This window comes from Glandiceps talaboti, chromosome 1, assembly GCF_964340395.1.
Source record: "Glandiceps talaboti chromosome 1, keGlaTala1.1, whole genome shotgun sequence".
Taxonomy (NCBI): domain Eukaryota; kingdom Metazoa; phylum Hemichordata; class Enteropneusta; family Spengelidae; genus Glandiceps; species Glandiceps talaboti.
Window position 1 is genome coordinate 10,055,352 of NC_135549.1, and position 20,121 is coordinate 10,075,472.

The 20,121-nt window shown below is 37.2% G+C and overlaps 2 protein-coding genes across 2 annotated transcripts in view; one reads left to right on the plus strand and one right to left on the minus strand.

Moving 5' to 3' along the window:
* The first annotated feature begins 6,130 nt into the window (after positions 1–6,130).
* On the plus strand, positions 6,131–9,803 carry LOC144440581 (testis-expressed protein 264-like). The gene is made up of 3 exons (XM_078129970.1): positions 6,131–6,385; positions 8,559–8,780; positions 9,362–9,803. The coding sequence occupies exons 1-3, from the start codon at positions 6,131–6,133 to the stop codon at positions 9,728–9,730; spliced, it is 846 nt and encodes a 281-aa protein (XP_077986096.1). The 3' UTR covers positions 9,731–9,803.
* A 7,722-nt stretch (positions 9,804–17,525) lies between these two features.
* LOC144440220 (metabotropic glutamate receptor 8-like) overlaps positions 17,526–20,121 on the minus strand; it is a 51,570-nt gene continuing 48,974 nt past the window's right edge. The window contains exons 6-8 of the mRNA XM_078129540.1: positions 18,462–19,504; positions 17,976–18,171; positions 17,526–17,644 (exon numbers count right to left, since the gene is read on the minus strand). Of these exons, the coding sequence (XP_077985666.1) occupies positions 17,526–17,644; positions 17,976–18,171; positions 18,462–19,504 (1,358 nt within the window). The remainder of the gene's footprint in view (positions 17,645–17,975; positions 18,172–18,461; positions 19,505–20,121) is intronic.

A 20,121-nucleotide genomic window follows, 5' to 3' on the forward strand; every position in this document is an offset into this window, starting at 1 on the left:
TTCTTTTCGCCCACATCTCCAGACAGTGCATGCAGGGCGGAACGTAACGTAACCGTTTAGCCGTCGTTAGTCATGTGCCATGGTACTCTGTCGGAATGACTGCTGAAGAATCAACAATCCGTAAAGCCAAGCAAGTTTATGATATGTGATACTGGAATTAGCCTTGAACCTTCTATAAACTTCAACGGTAGATGTTCATAACTTTCCAGTGCAATAGTTTACATGGTATATACTGAGATTATATTAAAAGTCTAACAAATCACTTGCACCCACAACACATGTTGGTCATCAAGAAATGGGGGGCTAACCCCTTATACAAATAATGTATTAATGTTTGACCTAGAATATTTAATTTGTATTAAATCAAAACTACGCAGGGTTATATTGGAAATAGGTTGGAGGTAAGACTCCCGTAGCTTCATACATTCTACTCATCAGCTAAATTTCCTGTAATCTCAATGGGTTGATAACCACACTTGTTTATCGTTATCGGAAGCAGAACACTTGTCCGCACCATCAGGCACATTTGATTAACTTGTTCACTCCAGGGTCTGTGATTTTTAAAGGGATCAAGAGTGTAACTTCAGCTATTTTCTACTCTCTAAGAATAGTTCAGCTTCTGCATGCAGGGTCTATAATGTTAATTGACTACTACCTACAGTACCGGAATGACAGGTTCATGTTTCTTACCTTATGACGTGGTCGTAGGGAAAGTTTGAAATTGTTGACAACAACTAACACCTGCCACATTTCACCACATGTATCTTCTAGTGGAAAGACATGAAAAACATGTATGTATGTCTTCCATTTTATGGGGTTAATAGAGTTTGCTTATTGGATGTATTACATCCTAAAAAACTAGCATGTGTTTGTTCTTGTGGAATAACAAACGTGATGACAAAGCCAGACCGTTTGTGACTGCAAAGATTAGAGAATGGGGAAACGCTAAGGCACAGAGAACACTGCATGGTATCGTTCTTGGCGAAAACGTGTCAAAAATTTACAACTGATCATGTCAAATTGAAAACGAGGAGTATACAGAAAAAAATTATTACTCGAAAGGTTAACGGTATAGTTGATAGTATCTGTTCTTTGATGGTAGGTTCGTAAACACATTTATGGACGTGTGGAGTGTCAGTCTCATCCCATCGTTGACTTTATACCGTACCCGTACTTTTTGTCAGTTATAAACTGGTTCACATACAGGTTCAAATCTCTAGTCACATGTATGATATCGATTAATCACCCTTTGATTCAAAGTCTTCAAACACCGTGGAAGCAAGACGCTACTTACCGGACATGTGTGACCTTAAATATCATTTCCATATGAGAACTGGAATGAGGTTAAGATTCACACAAGGCCAAGGTATAATCGTTGTTGATGGGGGGCTTCGTAACCTACTGTAACACTCAGTCATACATCTTTGTATGTTACAACGAATTTATGACTTTTTAACGAGGATTTATACGTACACTGGTGTTGTCTATTATTTCACTTGTCCTTTGAAATCAAATGTTCCCCTCTATTCGATTCCAACACTAAGATCTCAAAGTCAGTGATGCACTGTTATATAATGGAAGGGGTGAATTTTGACTGTAAACACTGGGGAAAACGCGTACATACGGATAGATACAACACATTTGATCAAACTACATTCACGAGTTTGCGAGTAACATAGCATGTAGACGTGACCACGTACATGTATCCCCATCAGACCATTTCATATAAACAGTTTACACTTCAATGTGATGGTTTGGCCAGCCTATAGCCATTACATGTAATGCCCTACTATGCATACTAAAGATACAACAGACACAAATTCCATATACTACATGTACGTAGATTAATAATGAGGGGTGACGGAAATAATGAATTTATATCTGCACATTTTGTTTTCCCCATTTTACCAACACAGAGAACCTAAAACTGAACCCCTAACATTTTGAACATTAAAGCTTACAGTTTCTGATTACTTTCCCACGAGTTTGAAACAATAACAATTCCTGGACTGGCAGTAGACTTGCATTGCAATCATTCAGTCTCTACTGTGAAATCTGGGATTTACAAGCGAACTTCTGTCAATTATCTGCCTATTGTTCTCCTATCAATTGTTATGGATAATGATATGCAGTAAACATCAATGTATGAGTCGTAAATCTCTGGTAATTAATTCCTGTATGACCTTCTGCAACAAAAGTTTGCCTTTTTTTTCGATATTTAGTTGACTATAGAACTTGTAATGAACTCCATCACTATCCTTGAGTTCTAGCGACACAACTACCGGTATTACGTTATAGAAACATGCTTGTTACGAGGCTTGTACTCACCGTCATCTGGGTCTTCATATGGAGCATACATACACACAAAATTCCAACTACTGTAACTTCAGGATTTCAAGTCAGCTGACAGGTGATCAACTTTGTGTTATATGTTATGTGACCCAACTTATCGTATTATATGGTACATTTCGAAATGTTGGAAGATAGATAACTGTTATCCACTTTCCGACAGATAGGATGCCGTCCTTTAAGAGTTGTGATATGTGATACCGCTGGAGGCACGCCTCAAACTTATACACCAACAGTAAAAAGAAAGTGGTGACGCGATGACCTTTCAACTTTGACGGTGATAGCAATTTGCATAACAGAAGCTTACGCTTCTTCATCATGTAAGCGCCTGTTTTCATTTGTTAGTAGGTTTACCTTTTGAAAAAAAATAAACGTTGATTATTCACTGGCAACACCCTACGAGTACCTAGCCCCTCCCCGAAAACAATGAGGAACATATCACAAGTCTTTGTTGAAAAAGCGCTGTCGACAAAGTGAATAGTTGTAAGTCTGGAGTACGTGTACTTATACTAAAGTGGATATCTTGAGTGTCGAGAGAGTAACTTAATATATTTAAGTGACACTTTTCTTTCTGTAAAGTTCAAATGCTTCATATTCCCTCTCCTAGGAAGCACTAGAATTTCCACTGATAAAGCAAAAGTGTCCATCAAAAGAATATACTAGTACTAAGAGAAGAAGTAAACTGGGTGACTCTATTTTGCTGACTCCTGAAAAGTTGGGCACCAGTACTACTAGTAGACCAAGCGACATGCCACATGATTAGATGTTTGTTATTTCCCCAATGTTTTTCTTCGAATTGTTATATATACAAGGAAAATATGAATGACCTAAGGGGTCTTTGTCACTACGAGTTGCTAGACGAGTAGTGACAACCATTTGGTCACGAGTATTTTCCGCCTGAATGAAGAACAATATAAATTGGAGTATACTAGCGCCAGTAATATCAAAGAAAAATCGGGGAAAGTGATGACAATTTTGAACGTCATCACTTTCGAATATAGCAGAACCAGTGACGTAGACACGCGTTGTCGTTACTTAGAGCGACCAGAGTATATATTCCATATTTTTTACTTGGCTCCTGCATGGTATAATGTGCAAAAAAAACATACACGACTCTGTTGAAGCTCACGCTGCAGAGACAGTGTCGACATGTATTCAAAGGTATGTCATTCTAATTGGTCCATGCTAGCTTGTCAATATAGCGTATTGCCGACATACATTTTCTGTGGTATATGGAGTATTATGCAGCGTGAACTTGCTCTACTCAACAACACTTCTTGTGTTTTAACATATACTAAGTAGTTGGTATGTAGAGACATTCACAATGAAGAACTGTAAAAATAAAACGAATAAATGAAATTCCATAATTCCCAACACGACCGTCCATTGACATCCATCTGCGTCAAACATGTGTTAGCGTTATTTCGGTTCAACATTCGCTATCAAATAAGCTATGATATCAGATGTAGATGTAGATGTGAAAGACTTAATATAAAAAGTAACATTTATAGCCAGGATTTGACTATATGCAGTACTCTGAAAAAATGATATAATTCGGAGTGCATTAAAAATGGGTGCACAGAAATTCGCAGTCACAAGTTACAGCAAATTTGAGAAGAAGAGCGAGAGATAAGAGAACGCGCAGAATGTACGGCAAGGAGGGGGTCGAGGAGAAAATATTTTGGTTAACCCCCCCCCCCCTTCACGCCCTCAAACAATTTCACCCCCCCCCCCCCGATGAACCCAACAAATCCGTAGCTCCTCCCAATGGCCTGTTAGCTATACCTGCTGACTCTCACTTTCAGTTTAACAACAGACCATCCAGAAACAGACACACTAAAACTCTCATCATACCAACTTGTAATACCGAAATCTACAAAAATTCATTCATACCAAGGACCATAAAAGATTGGAATGCTCTACCTGAGTCCACTGTAATGTGTAAATCACCAGAACAATTGAAGTCCGCATATTGTCATCACTCTGTGATCCGCGTGATTAAAACACAAACATAGTGCGCACATCCCCCTGGAGGATTTTTGCTCAATTGTGAGACGGTCTCCAGTATTCAAACAGATACAGATAGAGAATGGCTAAACAGATTTTTATGTGCAATAATAAAGTTACTTACGACTTCAGCGTTCATAGAGTATTAAGATATTTCTTTATAAATAGATGTGGGGTTTAAAAACAGAGGTCTCATCTTGGTATGTACCTGTATTTGGAGATACTTTCCCCACCAATATATATCCAGTATAAATAAAGATTATTATTATCATTATTATTAATATATAAACACGTTATTTTGGGATGACTATAGCCTGTCCGCTGTTCCCATGTGTCACATATACTACATGATCACAGATAAATAACTCAGAGACAGCCTTATGTACGTAGTTCAAATCATAATTTACAATATACCTTGCTTGAAAGTTTACAAAATGTCATCTATACGTATGTAAGTCCAAGAACTTGAGTATGGATATACGTATATTAGGGTTCCCCCTAATACATCCATGATTTAAGCATGGAAGTATCACCCAGTCGGCGATACTTCCATGGTTCAGATTCTTCATTTTAGCTACACCGTCCATAGACCCTGGGTCTATGCTACACCTTAAACTCACAGATTAGTAAAAAAAACAATGTAATTAAATTAAGCTAAACAGCGATAAGAATCATGAGATTAAGAATCGAATTTCAAACTTAAAAAGAATATATCAGAAAATGTAGTATGGCCTATTTTGTGTGTGTAATAAGCTTTCCCATAATGCTTGTAAAATAAAGTTTTAACAATTGTACCAACTACATTGTGTGAACATAGACCCTCGTTGGTGGAGGCTCTATGGTTTGAACAATGGCAAATTTATAAAGCTGTTACATTGTTTTTGTTGTTGTTACCAGCACCATAACTTGCAAGCACAATACAGCAATCTAATCAATGTAATTGTAAGTGGCAACTGTTAGGCATTACAAAAATAATTGTTTGGTTCCGGTTACCCGACCCACGTAGCTTTTCACTGCCAACCCTAAACTTTTTTCTTTTTTTTACATATTACAAATTGTGTGAAGTCTCATGTGAAACTTAGTACTGTATGCGGAAACTGCCGTCAACTTAAAAAGACATCTTATAGGATGAAATAAACAACACAGGGACCATTTGGAAAACCTGAACTAGACACTAACACAGTAAAAAATATAATAAAATAATGAAAAATCTACCCACCCCACCTATTCTAAAATTGAGCGTGACCCGAACCACACAAGTTTTTTATTTAATAGGCCTTAGTGGAAAACTAGGTGGAGTCGAGAAACCGGAACCAAACAATTATTTTTTTATGCCTTACAATAAATATAGGCCACGTTGTTTTAGGGGTGATGAAAAGTTCACTGATTAATTGAAATTTAGTTGAAAGTTCACAATTTTACAAAAATGGTGTCAAAGAACTACCCACTCATATAAGGGTTTCCTTGGTTTTCTACACTGTCGCCGTTTCCGTATATCCCAGCGCGAGTCAAGGAAATTCATAGGAACTTGAAGTCGGGCAATACGTCAGACATTTTCCTGTACGATGCTGTCAACATACCAACAGATCTAGTTCCAGACCAAACAATAAAGTACAGTTTTACAAATGGCGGAATACCAATCTCAAGTGCAGAACACAAATCTCAATATTAATGTAAATTATATGTGCAATTTTGCAAACCGCAACACACAGGTTAGTGTACTGTACCTATAGAGTGTACGCATGCTCAGTTTGATTATTGTTTGCGATTCAACATGGTGGGCTTAATTATACTGGGTATCATTCTCCTCGCCGTAGCATTACTGTTTACTATATCAATTCTCATAGGATATTCTGGTCTTTTTCACAGTATAGATATCAAAGCAGGCAAACCGCCTGTGCAAAATATAGTGATCGCGTACAAATTCCAGAAGGGATCTTACAAGAACGCTGGTGATTTATTCACAGAGACAGTGAAATTGGCCCCCGATCAACGCTGCTTGGCTATCTACTATGACCAACCTTGTGAGGTAAGATAAAGGTCATTGTGTTCAATGGTTCACAGGCGTTTAAAATTGCCAAAAATCTAAGCACACTGATGCAGCGATAGCTGTGGTAGACCCCTTGATATGTAGCCTGCGGTTTGTGTTTATAACCCTCGCCAGTTTTCACTTGCAGAGTGCCAGGGTTGAAAGGTCACAGCCTTGTCAGAGGAATCAATCACTGGGTAATGTTACGAACGTCAAATTTATATGTTTATTGGGTGAAAAATGATGGGAATCGGGGGAAAAGGTCATCATAGATAATCATTTAAACTCGTCGATGTTCATAAATAAAGCCTGCGTATATCATGATACCACATTTACTTACTAAGTATTTCCTAAATAAAAACCCTCGAGCGTTTCCGAACGATTACATAAGGGGTCCACAGTCTATGAATAGAGACAAAGAAAACAACAAAACCACAGACTAGCAGGAAGGAAGGAAGAAACAACGAATTTTCCAAACAAAAGAAATGCAAAGCTTATGCAGACCAGTGACAGACAGATCACTGCCATTAGTTTTCTCATATTTTCACTGAAACAAATAGTAAGCCTAGAAAATTTGGTTCAATCTTTCCGCTCGATATCCTAATACATAGTACATTTATATGCTGTGTGTTATTTCTAAAATGTATGTATCTACTATCTTGTCATGATAATATCTACTTCCTGGTATTTAAAGCACCAACAATGATGTATAAAACTGACAGTAGATTACAAACTGAATAAACCGTAGATAGTGTGAACAATTTACTAAAAAAAAATCATGCTTGATTTATAAAATATTTCAATTTACAGTTCTGGTAATATTTCAAAAAAGAGATAGTCAGTCTAGATTTTTTTAAACAGTTTGAGAAAATGTCTTTGTTTTGAATCCTCAAATCTAACAGTTGATCATGTATTAATAGATATAAATATATTGGAATTGTCGGTGGCCAAGCGGTTAGCTTGTGTCCTCCTGCAGTCTTGGTTTGAACTCATCCAGAGTCAGTTAGGTTTGATTAGTTTCTCAGATTTGTATGTAAGAAGGCAGGTGATGCTCAGTTTGACAATACTAAACAATAATGGGGACTTTTCCTGTATATTCAGGTTTCTTCCTGCTTTAACAATAGCACAATTGAGCATTTCACAAGTGGTGACTGTATTTGAATGTCTGAATTTCATTTGGAATAATAAATTATACTTATTATTAATGGAGTGGCTATAATACCACCCTGGGTGGTAATAATAGCGAATTCACTATTGCCACCCCTTATGTTTAGTGTTGCCTTACTGTTTTTCAACTAAACTTTCTCTGCCTCATCAAATGGTTCCACCTGTATTTTTTAGTTGTAATAGTGTTGATTCACCTATGTACTAGAGTATTGTTTTCAAGATTCAAGGCGTTAAACTTTGGATCGATCCTACCATGCATATCTTTAATGCAATGACCCTTGACCGAAGCAACTAATGTAACAGCTGTGGAACGGTTATGGTCAAGTCGGTTGCAGTTAGCCAGTGATTGATTATCACAAAATTTGTCAACTCAATCAACTGCTAGAATGATTCTAAATTGTATTCTGAATTGTACTATGCAGAGCAACAGTTTCACATGGTGAGGGGCAAGTTTATCGGCAGAAACAGTTTGAAGGTAGTGCAGAATAGCGAATTCACCATTACAACTGGGGTGGCAATAGCAAATTCACTATTACACCCTGGGTGGTAATAGCATTGGCCCTTTATTAATATTGAAATGTTTATACTTTTGATCACCAAGACTGTGATTTAAGAATACTGATTGTGTTAGAGCTGACCTTCCCATGGTCAAATTACAAGTTATCTATATACATATACATGTATATAACAGGATCATCATCATAAAGGCAGCTTGTGAGAAAAGTTACAGCAATAAAAGTCTCATTCAATATTGTGTTGATTGAAGTATCCATGGAAGAATATAAGGGTTGGATTTATGATTGTGACAACTTTCTAGATGATTTGGTAAATGGATACACATCTCATTTGTACAATGGTGTAACCCTACTGAACTCACAATGGAATTTGACATGCTAACCTCACACACAGTAACACTTGTCAGTTCCTTGAATTATGAATGACATTATCTGACATTTGTGTGACTCAACTATGTCATGTCAATAATGTGCACTTTCTCGTTTTGTAGGTTGCTGATGGGGAACTACGGTATGTAGTGGGCTGTATTCTAGCAGAAGGAGACAAGAAACAAAGTAAAGAAATGGAGGAAAAGATGAAAAGTAATAACTTCAAAATAACTACATTACCACAGATTGATCATGCAGTGTCAACTACCTTTCCTTTTCTGAGTGTCTTTTCCATCTATATCGCCCTCTACCGAGTCTATCCAGCCCTGGCAGATTTTATCAAGGTAAGAATAGTTACAGAATTCAGATTTAGGGCATAGGCAAATGTTTCAAGTGTAATCACTCGAGTACAAAACAGTAGGTTTTGTACCTCCCACAAGTTGAAAACATTTAAACAAAAATACAGAATTTATACCCTGGTCTTGTTGTAAATTGTCATGAAAGTGCACATGTACATGTTTGGTTCTGCCATGCTAGAAATGTGAGTCAAAACATTCAAAAGTGCCGTGACTTTTTTTCCATATTTTCATAAATTAAGGTTGTCAAGGTTCAGTTACATTACTCCTAAATTTTGATGATCCATGTGTTTGTGTGCCTGCATTGCTGTTAAACTAAGTTCATTTAAATGAGAAAACTACTCCACTGGAATCAGACATTTGTTTGTGACTATAAGAATGCGAATTATGTGTACACAATCATAATGGTTTACTTCTTACACTATGTTATTTATTCCTGTTGTTGTAACTTGTCTGATATGTCCCTTTTTAAAAAAAAAAAAAAAAAACATTTTTTTTACTACAGGACCCATAGATTGCTAACATTTCATCATTTTCATATCTTTTTTACATTTATGGTTTGGTTGCAGGAAAAAAAATTGTGTGCGTACCCTTTTCTTGAAATGTACCACAAAGATGTAATTCAGTTTTGGGCACCACTAGCCAAACAAGATGAATTCTACGTACCAGAATCAAAGACAACATCGTCACTGTTCAGTGAAGAACCCTACGATTTACCAACCGACCAAGTTGACATTTTACCATCAAAGGACGATGACACAGTAGGAGAAGAACCTGTCACTAGTCAAAGCAAACAGAGTCTTGATGCAGCTGATGATGATGATGGCACTGGTGGCGATGATGTAACTGGAGAGCGTGAGGAGGAGAAAGATGAAAGTGGCGTATCAAGCTCAGGAAGCGAGAGTTCATTTGAGGAACTGACAATGTCTAATAGTTAAAAACAGGTTAATTTATGAATAGTCAAGTTGTGTTAGTGTGGACTTACTTAATTCTCTGTTTCTCATGACCCGACCGACTGTACATTTCTTCATTCTAGGTAAATTTGTGAAAGCTCTGATGCCCTCTATGGCAGGATTAGGAAAAAAATCACATCACTTATTGTCAGATGGCAACTCCACAATTACAGGTGCATATCTGAGCAAAAATTATCATTTATTGCTGAAATATGGGGAATTTAATGAAACACATGGTTCACAGTTTCCGTCGGACTTTAATTGTCATTTCTATGTAATTCAGAATGTTAAAATATGGTTTTGCATTGAAAGTATCACCAAGATACACACACTTACTTTTTTTTTTAATGTAAATTTTTAATCAATCGACCACTAATTTTTAAGGTGTTACGATGAGAAACATAGAGTTAAGTAATGGCGGCCATTATCATGGACACAATTTTATTTATATGTACGTCTACAAACAATGTTTTGAAGCAGAATCTGTTTCATCTGTTAGCATCCATTCACATCAACAACTTCCTGTACAGATGTTGTCACCAATCAGCACTGTTATGCAATTTTCATATTACTCGTTATTATAAAACTTTTCTGTGAAAACAAAGTGTAGATAACTTCTAATGAGTAATACTATGTTTGGTTTTAAAAATAAGAAATGTTCTCTTTTTCTCAATAGATGAGTGTTATGTTACTATAGGATTACCATCCATGTGGATTTTGTTTTCTGTTTCATGACATCGTATGTCTAGGAGGAAGACTGTTGCAGGTAGCACTTGAACGATTGCCTTTCCCATTCCTTGCATGGGGACAAAAATATTGGGGTGGGGGTGAGGGTTCTTTGCTCTTTCTCTGTACATTTGATTTAAAAGAGATTCAGTTAGAGCTTATGTACAACTTGTCTGATGGTGATAGCTCTAAAGTTGCACACACATCATACAAACTCAAGGATTTAAAGTTAAAGGTATACCAGCTGCAACCGGGATGTTTTCTGAAACATTTTTTTATAGACATAATGACTTACTTGTTATGTCATACACCCTAAACAGTATAGAATCACCTGTGGGGAAATATATTTCTGATGCTGTACTCACAGCAATATACCCAATCAAATTGATTTTGGGTCACACCCTAAAATAAGTGCCCGCAATGTGACCACAATATAACCCGTTGCTGTACTACTAATAGATACAATCGACCTCTAACTAAAATGCACAATGTCTTACTATTGGTATTTTATCAGTTTTCAATGAATATATTGCCATTTGTCTGATTGACCAATAATACATCAATTACAGCTAGTGGAGTTTTAACTAAATGCAATGAAACTTTTTTTTATTGATTTGAGTAATGAAGGCACTGCCACTTAAAGTCACATAAAGTGGCAGTTTTAAAGATTTACATGTATGTACTTTTTAAAGTTTTGAAAACTAGGTGTTTTGTGATTTTTTTTGTATTTGTTTGAATTTTATTACTATTGGTAAATAGTGGCTTGTTGATCCATTGTATAGAAAAAAAGGCATGTACAATACATTCAATATTTTTTGCAAGGCAAACAAGTTGTCAGTTTCATTTGCTGCTTGAAATTCAGAAAACATTGACACAAAAACTCTCTCTCTCAGGTATGTTTCTGATGTGTAAATATGTATGAATGTTTAGAACTGTATGTTTAAACTAATTGCAAATAGTGAGGTTTACTGACTAGTGCATTTTGTAAATGGATTTGGATCTTATTGAGTTGACTGAAGATCAAAGTACATTAAATGCAGTTTGTTTCACTCTTATCAGATACAAATCTGTACACATTTTCTGAAAACCCAGTTTCGAGATCTCATCATGGCAAACCACAAACCAATCACCACCCCCTCAATCAAAACACACCACTCTCCCAATCAAAACATTACCTATCACCACCCCCCCTATCAAAACATTACCTATCACCACCCTCCCAATCAAAACATTACCTACCACCACCCTCCCAATCAAAATATTACCTACCACCACCCTCCCAATCAAAACATTACCTACCACAACCCTCCCAATCAAAACATTACTTATCACAACCCTCCCAATCAAAACATTACCTACCACCACCCCCACCCCCATCAAAATATTACCTATCACCACCTTCCCAAGCAAAACATTACCAACCACCACACCAATCAAAACATTACTTACCACAACCGTCCCGATCAATACATTACCCATCACCACCTTCGGATAGGTCGCTACATTTGGTGTATGTTAATCTTTTCCTTGATTTGTCCAGTAGCATGACGAATATCCTCAGTGGTACAAACTAATAGTTTGTAAACAGTTCAACCTGACATTTTATTCATCATAAAGTTGCCAAATATGTAGATGACTGAATGAGAAATGTATGTATCGAAGAAAAATGGACCTACCATTCTCTTGAAAGCAGTGTCTCTTCGGAGGCAGGCGTTTCAAGTTGATGCCTTCTTCAGACCGTGTTAGCGCCCTCTGCGGGCCACGTTTCCTGTTGATAGTAAGGTTGTTGTTGGAGCTGTCTATATGTATGCAAACAATGTATTGAATTGTAGCAAGAGAGAATAATAATTCGGAGACAAATTTTCGATGTTTAATAATCCCGGGCACAAAAAAAGAATGCCCAATTTAGCACAATGTCAACACTTGGATATACATTATGAACCCCATTGCTTCATAGAACTACGATATTGAATACAGCGTTGGTCTTATTTGCAGGGTTTTTTAAAAAATACACCCAGGACTAAATTTTGTTGAACAACTAGAAACAATGAAATTCTGCGTTCTTTATGGAGATAGATGAAATACGTGCCATGAATTGTATCAGACTTCAGACAGCACCATGGACTTCATACCAACCCGCAACATTAATCATCTACAGAATGTGCCATATCGTTGAGTTACATACTGATTTCAAAACAGTGTTAAATGAACCATGTCAATTGGTCTTAACAACACGCACTATAAGTTATCGTGTGGGAACAGATCTGAGCCCGACATGATGATGATGATGATGTCACAGTCGATATGAGATCTGATCTAGCCCATCATGATGACGTCACAGTCGACATGAGATTTGAGCTCGTCATGTCGATGATGTCACAGTCAGTCGATATGAGATCTGATCGAGCCCGTCATGATGATGTCACAGTCGATATGAGATCTGAGCCCGTCATGATGATGTCACAGTCAGTCAATATGAGATTGAGCACGTCATGATGATGTCACAGTCAGTCGATATGAGATTGAGCCCGTCATGATGATGTCACAGTCAGTCGATATGAGATTGAGCCCGTCATGATGATGTCACAGTTAGTTGATATGAGATTGAGCTCGTCATGTCGATGCTGTCACTGTCAGGCGACATGATATTGAGCCCGTCATGATGATGTCACTGTCAATATGAGATTTGAGCTCGTTATGATGATGTCACAGTTATCTGAGATTTGAGCCCGTCATGATGATGTCATAGTCGACATGAGATTTGAGCTCGTCGTGTCGATGATGTCACAGTCAGTCGATAGTACATCACGTTGAGTCCGTCATGATGTCACATATGAGTCGATCTGAAATGATACAACTCTATGATCATAAAATTTCCAGTTTTTGTAATTTCTCTAATTTCCACAAACAAATTAGACGAACACGATTACGCAATTATACTTGATTCCCTGCCATCACCACCCCATCCTCCGTCCCCCAAAAATTGATATACTCAATATTTTCTATGACAATCTTACAGTTACTTTTATTTCTCAGAAAAAAAAAATGATACATGAATAATCTAAAACTAAAGTTAAAACACACATGCCAGATATTCAAGATACAGAATACAACAACGACGGGCGAGTATACTTTAATATCATTCAATAAACACAGTCAAACAGACAGGTGTGACACAAGTCTAACAAAATAACTCATAAAGTAGTCACAATTGTCCTCAGCCTGATCAAATTCACATACTTTGTGTGAATTTCAGGCGATATCCACTCACCCTCATCCTAACAAATTGGTCCACATATGGAACAAAGATTTAAGTATGAACGAATGACAGGTAAACTATAGAAGGAAAGAACGAATTAGGTGTCAGCAGAATATAGTTTATTTCATGCTGGTATACTTTAACCTCACATCGTTTCCATACTTACGAATGTAGTCTGGTTTGTTTGGATAAACAGATTCCTCTCGAGCTCAAAAAGGACAGTAGGACACTGTTTTAATGGTTCGAGGACATCCTTTTGACTACTACAACTACTTCTTCATACCTATTCTGGTCCTAGCAACATTGTATACAGAGTATTTGTAACAAAATAACCCGATTGCTTAGATTTAGTCATATTTACATTAAAAAGTCGCAAGACTAGTTACAGGTAATCCAGAAGCTAGAAGGTCTATCATTGGTCCCTCGTAATAGCGCTCCCTAGGAAATTTCTAATCTTTCGCTGTAACGATATTCAGAATACGTCACCATGGCAGTACTCTTAGCACATATGTAATCCTCTTTGTGTTCTCTATACGTAGAGCTTTAATGTTATAGTCTCATAAACTAAGGAAATGTTTATAACGGTATACTTTACACAAGCCATGATTTGTGATTGAAATGACGAGTAACTAACAGTAGAACTATTGGGTGCATTCAGTGCATATGAATCATTATGCATTTCTTATAGAAGTCATATTTCTTAATTTGGCAACGAAAATTGGCTTAAAACAGCTGTCAAGAACGGTTTAATGGACGACTACAGTGTATATAGAAAGTTTCCTGTGTGTTATTAACGCTTAAGTTGTGCATAGCGCATTTCGTTCTCTCACTAATGTTTATTCACCCAGCATTCAGCTCCTATCTGTAGTTATGTTGGCCCGCCTATAGTGTTTTGATCATAAAATATGGGTTATATCTATGCAGAAAATAAATGTACTTTTTTTGTGTGTGTGAGGGGAATTCAGATCCTTTCTAATAACACGCAAGTAGAAGTGTTTTCTAAAGGTCTGTAGTGGAAATGGGGTTTGGCGTTTCCTGATATTTGATAAGAATTCGAACGAAGCAAAATTATTATTTATCTAAATTTCATGTGAAGCAATTGTTAATGGATGGTTAAGTACACCATGCAAGGACAATATCTTTATAAGGAAGTTCTGGTATTTTGTTAATTGAATATGACTGTTGTTATTAAGTAGAGTATATGAAGTGTGAAGAGGCTGATTACATGTCTATTTCTGTCTTGTTGGTATGTTACGTACCAATCAACCACCAACAGCCGAGCTTGAATCACTTTATAAACATGTGACCTTAAGTATTCCTTTATACTATGCTGGAGAGTCACTTCGTGTCATTGCAAATCGTATAGAGCTGATTAGTCGTGTGGAGAGAAACGCCAATTTTTACAAATTACGGCAAACATAAACTTATGAATTACAAAGTACTGTAATAATACGCGATATTTTGATATTGCTGTGTCCACTAAAAGAGCAATTTGAAGTCTACTGAACAGTACTATTATTGAGGCGGTGTAGTAGACTGCGTGTCTGAAAAGTCGAGTTAAACTAAGACGTTATAATGCACCGTAAAAGAGAGGAAATTCCTTTTAAAAGAACCGTTACAATGCAACACCCTAAGTGAATAGAAACTTAAGTTCTTTGTTCGCGTAAAGCTGGAAAACATACATTAATTGCTAACCATAGAACTACAAGTCTGTCGTGGTAAATCATTTTGTCATGATAAAGCATTCTCTAGGCGATGACAGCTTTTATGAATACAGGCTCACAGCATCAAAAGTACACACTCAATCTGATGTTTCATTCACCGTCTTTTACAACCTAAATTATACATTTATGCCGCTTCTATACGAGCTATAGGTAGCAGTTACTGCAATGCCATTAATTTAATCTTTTGAAGAAAACTAGTTTATTTGGGTTTTTTCAATCCCATCATCCCAAGTAAAATACGGTATTGGTACGTTCCTAAGCATCACTTTGTACAGACTGACAGATGATGGAAATATCACAGTATGATATAATATGGTAAACAATATTGCTAATAAACATGATTGTTTCATCTTTGTTGCCATGGATACAAATTTAACTTTGGTTTCTATAATTAAATCGAACTGCCGGAGCTTGGTTTCGTACTACTTATTGCTTATTGTGTAAAGATCTTGTAACGATATAATGATATACCGGTATATGTACATCAACTTTCCATGGTATTTTATCAAATTTGACTCAAATAACATCATAAGGTAATACGTAGATATATTGTTCACAGGTTGCTATAGAGACTGTTTTCACAGGTTGCTATAGAGAAAGTCGTATGTTTTCACACAGGTTGCTATAGAGAAAGTCGTGTGTTTTCACACAGGTTGTTATAGAGAAAGTCGTGTGTTTTCACAGGTTGCTATAGAGACAGTATGTTTTCACAGGTTGTTATAAAGTCGTGTGTTTTTACAGGTTGCTATACTAGAGAAAGTCGTGTGTTTTCAGTGGTTGCTATAGACAGTAGTATGTTTTCACAGGTTGCTATAGGGAAAGTCGTGTGTTTTCACAGGTTGCTATAGAGACAGTAGTATGTTTTCACAGGTTGTTATAGAGAAAGTCGTGTGTTTTCACTGGTTGCTATAAAGATAGTGCGTTTTCAAAACATTGCGCTGCGAAGAAAAAATGTCACATTAGAAGGTTTTTCAGTGCTTCCAAATTGTTTACCTATCATGCTGGATTTTCTACACTGGCAATATATTAATTTATGACATTAAATAAATATCCCATTTTGTCCCCACATTATGACATTATCATTTCACAAAATTAGTTATATCAACAGATTGTAAGGCTAACGAATAATGGTAATATGAATGCGAGAGAGAGAGAGAGAGAGAGAGAGAGAGAGAGAGAGAGAGAGAGGGGGGGGGAGAGAGAGAGAGAGAGAGAGAGAGAGAGAGAGAGAGAGCGGGACATACAGACAGACAGACAGACAGACAGACAGACAGACAGACAGACAGACAGACAAACGGACGGACGGAGAGGGAGATGGTAGAGGTAGAATATAGTTCAGGCAGTTGTCGCCACAGAAATGAGGAGTGGGGCATGGGAAACTAAAGAGAAAGAGTGTGCGAGAAACGATTACTTACGATTCAAAATGTATATAATGTCATCGGCACTCTGATAACAACATCAGTTAAACCAGACACCACGATTTGTTAACAATAGAACCAAATCTACATGTCTTGTTTCGCTTTAAAAAGTCTCCATGGTTGTTTTTTTCACAACTAATCTGCTAGGCATGCAATAACATTTGTTACTTCTGTCCTACACTAGTTTGTAGCACCAATAGCAGTCCCACGTGGAATTGTCTTAAGAATGTACAAAATAAAACAGACTCGTTATAGCCTGCCACTGACATACACGTCAAATTGCCATGTATTTATATGCAAAATAAACTAGACTCACAATAACTTGACGTGCTTTAATTTTGTTTGCCGTTACTTTCGACCTCCATGTAAGTAAATAATGGCGTTAAAATATATCAGTATATAAAGATACATCATCACAAATATACTTTTAACAAGCATCTGAAGATGGGATTGTACTTTGACTTGTTGCCTCTATAATAATTGATGAGAGTTTCTGTTCATTTACCATAGCAAAGACAGATACAGGTTGAAGGGACGGTTGAAGTATAGTGAGACCAGAGAGAGAGGATCAATGCTTGTTAGATAGCTAACGTTTGCGTATTAGTGATGCACTCCCTCTTCGTCATCGTCACCACGAACACCACCCATTTATGCTAGATCGTTGTCTGCAGCTCGCCGTATATATCAGTAATTTCTGTCGTTGCCGCAAACGTAATTCCTTCAAATCCGTCTCGAGTGTCCGGTATACTGCAAGCCTTCTTCAAAGCCACGTCTGTTGACAAAGAAAACATTCAATCCATTCAGTACTTGTCTGTGTACTGGTGACGAGTCTTGGTCACCGCCTGGTCCATGTGATCGATGACAACCAAGGGAGAAACGATGTTGAGACAATAATAGCGTTGGTTTGTGTGACAGCAAAGTTCTGTGACATTATTGGGCGTGATTTCGGTTGTTGTCAGCTGTGAAGATGGCCACTGATATCATGTGGTTGTTCGTTCGTTACAAACTTGTGATCATCAAAGAGATAGATGAAGTCAAATCGATGTCGGTTCTGTAACGATTGTCTTGCCTGACGTCACTGGAAGGAAGATCAGTGTAATTACCTGATGAGCTCGTAGCTGGTGTACGGCTGTATTCTCGACCATTCATTGTGCTTGGTTGACGGTTGCTCACTTTTGTTGCTTGACGGATATTTTTGTGAGGCTGGAAAATCACAATGTAGACTTTTGGCACAAACAGAAGAACAAGAGCTACAGTGCCGCTCATATTAAGTGCAAAACTTAAACTTGTCATCTGAATCTGGTGGAAAAGAAAACAGTTAAATAAGAAATATTCTTAAATAGAAAACACTTCAATTTTGAGATATTTCATATGCTTATCAGATTACAGTTTTATGATAGAGAGAGCGTTATATCCGAAAGTCATAATTTTGTAAAAGAAAATTGTCTCCATGTTGCTTATGTTCAATATTATGTAATTTCGTTTTATACGATGATTATACATTTGCTACATTGATTAACTGATACAAATGGTGCCTATTGATACCATGTTACTTTGTTCTAACGTCATGGTCAATTAATGACGCTCACCTTTGGATCTTTGTCAGCCGTTGCGAAATAAATAGGAAGGAACGCCAGCCACACGATGCAAGTCGTGTACATGGTGAATCCTATGAACTTTGCTTCGTTGAAATTTTCTGGTATTTTTCTTGTTTTAACTGCATAGATTGTGCATAATATTATTAGTATCATATTGTATAGCAAAGATGCCATCAAAGTCGTGTCGCTGATGTCACACTTTAGCACAGCACGATCACGTGTTATATATTCAATCCTTGTCTTGGGCGGGTCTATAATCAACCAAATCGTTACTCCAAGAATTTGCAAAGATATTAACGCAGAGCATATGATGATCTGCGACCTCGGACTTGTGTATTTTGGTCTTATTGTACTTCTCATTCCTTGGTTGAATATTCTTGAAATTCTGTTCGTTTTTGTGAGCAATGCCGCATAACACGTGACCAAACAGAGTCCTAGTCCCAGTCGTTCCAGGCAGCATTTGATTACACTCGGTTTTGTCATAATAACAAATGTCATTGAGTAACAAAGAAATGTACCGATCAATAAAATAAACATTAACTCTCGCCCAGATGCTCGAATTAAAGGTGTATTGATGTAAGATACAAACACTGCGAATATCAGTGTTTCAAATATAATTCCTGTTATTGCAAAGGCTCCTGTAGCAATGGCCCAGCTAGAAGTCCATGTCATGTATTCCTGTGGTATTTCATAGCATCCTGTCCTAGTGTCGTTAGGCCAGTTACCAAGGCCACAGTCTTCACATGTTGATTCGTCCAATAGATATTCATGTTGTTCACACTTGGTGCACACCCAGCAACACTTTTCGCCAACATTTCGTTTCATCGCCATTCCCGGAGGACAAGGATGTGAACACACAGAATCAGGAAAATCATAACCCCAGAGGGTCTTGGTAATGTCAATATCTAGATCCTCAACCCATTGACCAATGGGAACATATTCCCATGTGTTATTGACCAATTGGTATTGGTAGATATCATAATTACCTGGTGCATCGCCTTTATTGTTGAAGCGAACATCAGTGTTGGCACTACCTGCAAAAATGAACAGAGAACTATTAAGTTAAACCTCACACTAGCCGTGGTTATTGTTTGTAAAAAGGAGCTTGGATGTTGGCTTATGAACATATGGATAAAGAGATAAACAGATAAATAAAAAATATATAAGTATTAAATAAACAGTACTTTCCAATATCATGATTACGCGAATGGCACCTCCAGTAACTACGTATGGAAAGGGCCGAGGTAAATGTAGGTATGTCAGTTCTCGGAGAGGGCAACATTTAAGAAAATTTAATTGGGGAGAGTCACATTTTAGTTTGATTTATTTAAATATTATCTAACTTTGCATTTTTAGTGATTTTTGCATCCCACCATTGCCAACGCTGTCACCTCCACTGCCACCGGTGTAGCACAATATCAGAACATAGTCAAATTGCTTCTGATAACCATGCAGTGAATCAATTGTTAGTAGTTATGGAGTCATGAAAGGAGTGTGTCCCACGGAAAAGAAGAGGGATCACGTTTAAGACATTGGGGATGTCGTGGAGCAGTGGCCCTCGATCTAGGCTATGTCGGTATAATAGTTTACTTGTCTAGTCTTGTCAAAGATGTGGTCTTTAGCCACAACACCAATTAAATCCAAACACAGG

Bases quoted from the DNA above. Each gene is read 5' to 3' on its own strand.
- LOC144440581 (XM_078129970.1), top strand. From the start codon at position 6,131: ATGGTGGGCTTAATTATACTGGGTATCATTCTCCTCGCCGTAGCATTA. The intron at 6,386-8,558 runs GTAAGATAAAGG...CTCGTTTTGTAG, and splicing joins ACTATGACCAACCTTGTGAG to GTTGCTGATGGGGAACTACG. The intron at 8,781-9,361 runs GTAAGAATAGTT...GTTTGGTTGCAG, and splicing joins CCCTGGCAGATTTTATCAAG to GAAAAAAAATTGTGTGCGTA.